General features: G+C 40.0%; 1 protein-coding gene across 1 annotated transcript; it reads right to left on the bottom strand.

Moving 5' to 3' along the window:
• Positions 1-1,385: 1,385 nt before the first annotated feature.
• Positions 1,386-2,111, bottom strand: LOC149134686 (uncharacterized). Its single transcript, XM_089355244.1, has one exon. It carries the CDS (start codon positions 2,109-2,111, stop codon positions 1,386-1,388), a length of 726 nt encoding a protein of 241 aa, XP_089211370.1.
• Between the last annotated feature and the right edge of the window lie 4,162 nt (positions 2,112-6,273).

The following is a 6,273-nucleotide window of genomic DNA, read 5'->3' as shown; positions in this document are numbered from 1 at the left end:
CTGAAGCAGAAATCCAAATGAACTATTTTTGTCACTGGCATGAGCCTAACATACTTAGGTAGTTGATTTATGAGATATAACAGCCAAATCTCCCTTAAAATCAGTCTGATGTCATAGATAAAGAAAATATACATTAAAAAATATAGCCCTAGGTAACCCTAATTCGATGGGATGGTCATGGATGGGATACTTTTCCTCATTAGCCTACTTGGTCAGTTCTAACCTAGGGCTGAACACTACCACAACAACAACCATATTGGTTGATAGATGGCAGTCATATTATTAAAACAAGAGTTTCTATAGCTATTTGACCAGGTGATTTGGTGGTTGAATTCCTGAAGTTTGTGTTGCATTAGGGTATTTCATTCACATTGCAGATACCTTGAAAACTTTTTTTTATGTACTATCTGATATATCAAGGTGATGTACCATACCTTTTATCATTAGGTGCAGGTGTGGATGTGTGGTAAGAAGTTTACTTCCAAACCATATGGTTCTGGGTTCAGTCCCACTGCATGGCACCTTAGGCAAGTACCTTTTACTAAAGCCTTGGGCTGACCAAAGCCTTGTGAGTGGATTTTGGCAGATGAAAATCAAGTGAAGTACTCCCAAACTTCTAGATCAAAGGTTCTCTAAGTGGGTGCTACCACCCCAGGTAGGCGCCGGTGCCTAAGAGGGAGGTTGGGGTGGGGGTAGAGAAAAAGGAGGCGTTGGGAGGAAGGAAGAGGCTGTTAGTTTCATTCTGTCCATGCAAGTATGAAAACTTATCTGGTTTTCTTACCTCCACTTAACAGGGCTGACATTCATCAAATTTTTGCAACTTTAGAGACACCAGTTGCTATTAATTCTAATTTGGTGTCCCTAATATAGAATTATCAAAATTTGGTCGTGACATTTGCAAACACATACACACTCATGAAAAGAATCTTGGAGTTGACAAGAGACCTGGTGTTTACAGACCTCATTGGAATGTTCCTAAAAGATAAGTGCATCTTTGTTGGGTGTCCATCATTGACAAGACTAAACAAGGTTGAAATCACACAATCTGGCAGTCTCAGTGTTGAAGATAGCATGGTTTTATCTCACTGCTAGTGATATAAACAAGAGTGCATCTTGCATCAAAAAGCCAATATGATCTCATGGTAACTACCACAATATAGTTTGTTCTAACAGAACATCCATGTTTAAAAAAAAAAAAAAAATAATAATAATAATAATAACAATAATAATGATGATGATGATGATGAAATTATTGTATACAGTGCTCAGGTGCACTACAACTTGTCAAAAGTGCATATAAAGCATATGCAGTAATGTACAAATGTCTGGAAAGTGAACAGTGTATGAGTCAGATACATGCTTGCATGTGTATGGAGGGGAGAAAATCAGGTGTAGTGTTGGCGAATCTCAGGAAGCATGGAAGTATTGAAGGATGTGGTGCTCCAACAACTAACAACTGATGCTGGCAGTTTGTTCCATACTTCAGCAACTCTTAGCATGAAAAAATGTTTCTGAAAGTCATGGGAGCTGTGCTGTTTTCTGACTTTGTAAACATGTCCACAGGTGTTAGACAGGTGGAATTTGAAAAGATGCTCAGAGTTATTGTTAGTAAGATGGTTAATAATTTTATGGGTGTCTGTCAAATCAGCTGCCAGATGTTGGAGTTTCAATGTATCCATGCCCAGGGAAGTAAGACGTTCAGAGTATGGCAAATGCCTGAAGGAGGGTATTCTCTTGGTTGCACGTCGCTGAACGGTTTCCAGACGGTTAATATCCTGGGCAAAATAGGGGTTCCAGACTGGTGATGCAAATTCCAGGTAAGGCTGCACCATAGCTATATAAAGCCTCAGAGAGCTAGCCGGAGAGCGGCTCACAAAGGACTTGGTAAGTGATGCCAAAACACCCTCAGCTTTCTTGGCAATTTTAGCAATGTGTTTTGTCCAATGCAAATTGCTGTCAACAATAATGCCCAGGTCATGTTCACAAGAAGACTTTTGGAGATTAGTGTTGTGGAGGGAGTAAGTAGACGCTGGGTTTTTCCTCACAAAATGCATGGTGGTACATTTGTCCACCGCCAGCTTGAGTTGCCAGTCTATGATCCATTGCTGCATTGTGTCCAGGTCTGATTGCAATAAAGATCTATAGTGTACAGGATCTGTCCTCTTTATTTCAAGGTACAACTTCATGTCATCTGCATATTTCAGCACTGTGGCATTCTTTGAGTTGGCATCTATGTCATTAATATATGCAACAAATAAAAGGGGGCCAAGAACAGATCCCTGTGGTACACCAGATGTCATCTCATAGGGTGAAGAGTGCTGTCCTAGAACTGTGACAGCCTCTTTTCGGCCGATAATGAAGGACTTCAACCAGTTATAGAGCTCATCACTTACACCCATTGCAGAGTGTTTCACCATAAGTCTTTTGTGTGGCACAGAATTAAAAGCCTTAGCAAAGTCCTGGTAAACAACATCCACCCAGGAGCTGCCATTAGTGATTCGGGTAATGTCCTCAAGAAACTCGATGAGTTGATTACAGCAGCTGGAGTTAGGAATAAATCCAAATTGTGACAGCTGGATGAAGCTGTGAGACTTCCAGAAGTTCCAGAAGGTTTCTCTGACACAGGATTCCATCAGTTTGGTGATGCAGCTAGTAAGACTGACGGGGCGATAGTTAACAGGTGATATGCGGTCACCTTTTTTGAACAGAGGGATAACACTGGCAGTTTTCCACTGCTCTGGAGTAACACCATTGCCAAGACAGACAGAATTGAAAGAATAGTGAGAGTTACTTCAGAAGAAAGTACCCACCACGTTTGAGAAGTAGGTATGTAACACCATTGAGACCAGGAGATGGCAACTGAAAGAAGCCCGTCTGTCTTTGTCCCTCCACCATTGCTTGACAACCGATGTTGGTGTGTTTACGCCCCTGTAACATAGCAGTTTGGCAAAAGAGACCAATAGAAGAAGTGCTATGCTTACAAAGAATAAGTTCTGGGATCGATTCATTCGACTAAAGGCGGTGCTCCAGCATGGCCACAGTCAAATGACTGAAACAAATAAAAGAATAAAAGAATTCTCATTTATTTTTTTAATTATTACAAATTTTTATTTTTCCTTATTTATTTGTATTATTTTCTATATTCCTGTACCACATACCACACACACACACACACATGCACATGCAGACATACACACACCACACACACCTGCATGCATATACACACACACATGCATGCCCACATATAATGTCCACACTCTTGGCTACACTAATGCACCTCACACTCCACCTCACCACTCTCTCCTGCATGCACACAGACACACACATGCATGCACACACATATGAATGCACATATATCTCCACACACACAACACATACAATGCAGACACACATGCACACATGCATGTACATACACTTCTACACACATCCTCACACATTCATAGACATACCCCCCACACACTCACACGTACACACACACAGATATATATACAGAGAGAGACAGACAGTGGCACAGAGAGAGACACACACACACATACATACATTCCCACTCTGTCTAGGCACACATGCCGACACACAGCCTTCACACTCTCTTCACACAGCCCCTGACTCACTATTGATCCTTCCATCAATGCACACATGCAAACACACACACACACACACACACACACACACAGCCACACCCACCCATTCACACACCTGTCACTATAGCTACTGACCTCTCAGAGCCACATTAACACACATGTACACAGATCCTAAAACACACACACACACACACACATACACACACACACAGACTACTCACACAAACACAGTATCACATACACACGCTACCACACACACACACACACAATCACCACACACACAGTTACCACCACATGCACACATGCTACTACACACACATATGCAATTACTGCCACACACACACAAGCTACCATACATACACATGCTACCATACACCACACACACACACACACACACACACACATTGACCAACCATCTTCACACTCTCCTGTCCCAGAAAGCACTTTCTCTTCCTCCTACTTCCGGTCACTTCAGCAATGTAACCACACATGGACTGTTGGCAATTTTTCCTCCTTCCTTCTTTCCCTTTGGACTTTCCTGTTTCCTCCAGTTTCCATCCACCAAATCTACTCATAAAGCTTTGGTTGGCCCAAGGCTATAGTAAAAGACATTTGCCCGAGGTGACACAAAGTGGGACTGAATCCAGAACCAAGTGGTTGGGAAACAAACTTCTTACACACACACACACATGCACACACACACACGCACACACACACGCACACACACACACACACACACACACACACACACACACACACACGTTGGTAACTTTTAACTGACTGAAATTTAATAATCTTATTTTCAAAATATTACTTTGAGGTCTCTTATTTGAACAGCATTTTCAAATTTCTGGATACTTGGATAAGAGAAGTCATGTAATGTTGAGACCTGCTGGAGATTTCCTAATGGTCAGCTTGTTTATTTCTTGACTAGGTATGCGGCCGGAGTACAAGTCCAATGAAGCAGTTTACAAGACTCAATCTAATCTTGTCACACAGTTCCGCACCACCAAGTTCTTAGGGACTTTGTAAGTATTTAGACCAGATCCTTGATCTGAAGATAAGTCACGATTCATAGTTTCTTTGACCTCTTTCCTTCAGCATTATCAGAGGCTCTACAAAACAAGTAGCAGCTGATGCCTGTCTTTATTTCCTGAAGCCATGATAAAAATAAAATTGAGGCACAATTGTTGCTGTGTGGTAAGAAGGCGGCAAGCTGTCAGAATCGTTAGCACGCCGGGCGAAATGCTTAGCTGTATTTCGTCTGTCGTTATATTCTGAGTTCAAATTCCGCCCAGGTCGACTTTGCCTTTCATCATTTCGGGGTCGATAAATTAAGTACCAGTTACGCACTGGGATCGATGTAATCGATTTAATCCATTTGTCTGTCCTTGTTTGTCCCCTTTGTGTTTAGCCCCTTGTGGGCAATAAAGAAATAAGAAGTTTGCTTTTAACCACATGGTTCTGGGTTCAGTCCCCATCATACCTTGGGTAAATAGCTTCTACTATAGCCTTGGGCTGACACTGAAATAATCCTGTTGTATGTATGTATGTATGTGTGTTATTTCTTTACTACCCACAAGGGACTACACACAGAGGGGACAAACAAAGACAGACAAACGGATTAAGTCGATTATATCGACCCCAGTGCATAACTGGTACTTATTTAATCAACCCCGAAAGGATGAAAGGCAAAGTCGACCTCGGCAGAATTTGAACTCAGAACATAGCGACAGACGAAATACCGCTAAGCATTTCGCCCGGCGTGCTAATGTTTCTGCTAGCTCGCCACCTTATATGTGTGTGTGTGTGTGTATGTGTGTGTGCGTGCGTGTGTGTATGTGTGCGTGCATGTGTGTGCATGCATGTATGTGTACATGTGTGTGTGTGCGTGTGTACGTATATTAATGTGTCTTTGCCTTGACATCACCTGTTAATTGTAAATGACTGTTACCATAGTGCTAGCAGTGTCCTTTGTTTCCAATATTCTGTGAAAACATGGTTGGTCATGGGGAAATGTTACCTTACTTGAAAACTGGTGAAGGTTGGAAAAATCTGCCTCAACAAATTTGGTCCAGCCTATGAAAGCCTGAAAAACGGATATTAAAATGATTTCGAGGATGTTGGTATGATCTTTCTCATGAAACTTTCCTGTATTGTCTCTGGTTTCAACTTAAAAATTACTGTTTCCATGTCTTGAAATATTAGCAAAATTATTTCTATTACTTCTTATTTATTTCTTACTAGATTTTACCTATTTTCTTTCTAATTTTTTAACAAATCTTTATTTTTAATTATCTTTCCTTCTTTTCCCTTCTCTTTCTTCTTTTCCGCTTCTAAAATGTAAATAGAATAGGCATAATTACTTGAGTAATTATATTTAAATATTACACATGGGGAAAAAAACTGTATAAATTTCCATTATTCAATTGTATTTATTAGCCATATGTTGAATTATTTCATAAAAATTTATAAATAAATATTATGAATATATCTATAAATATTATGAATATATTTATAAAAATTAAAAATATTCATAAATATTTTAATATAAATATTATATTTGATAGATATTTAATCTTGCCAATTCCTAGGATAGCCTGCATATAGAATCTAACTAAAGTAATTGCATTATATTTTAAAATATAAATTGAGAAGAAAATTACTGATTTGGTAGAAAATGTAGCCAAGT

Source organism: Octopus bimaculoides, chromosome 7, assembly GCF_046866305.1.
Source record: "Octopus bimaculoides isolate indiv1 chromosome 7, ASM4686630v1, whole genome shotgun sequence".
Lineage (NCBI taxonomy): Eukaryota > Metazoa > Mollusca > Cephalopoda > Octopoda > Octopodidae > Octopus > Octopus bimaculoides.
Note: the sequence above shows the minus strand (reverse complement) of the source record. Positions and strands in the feature narration are given on the sequence as shown.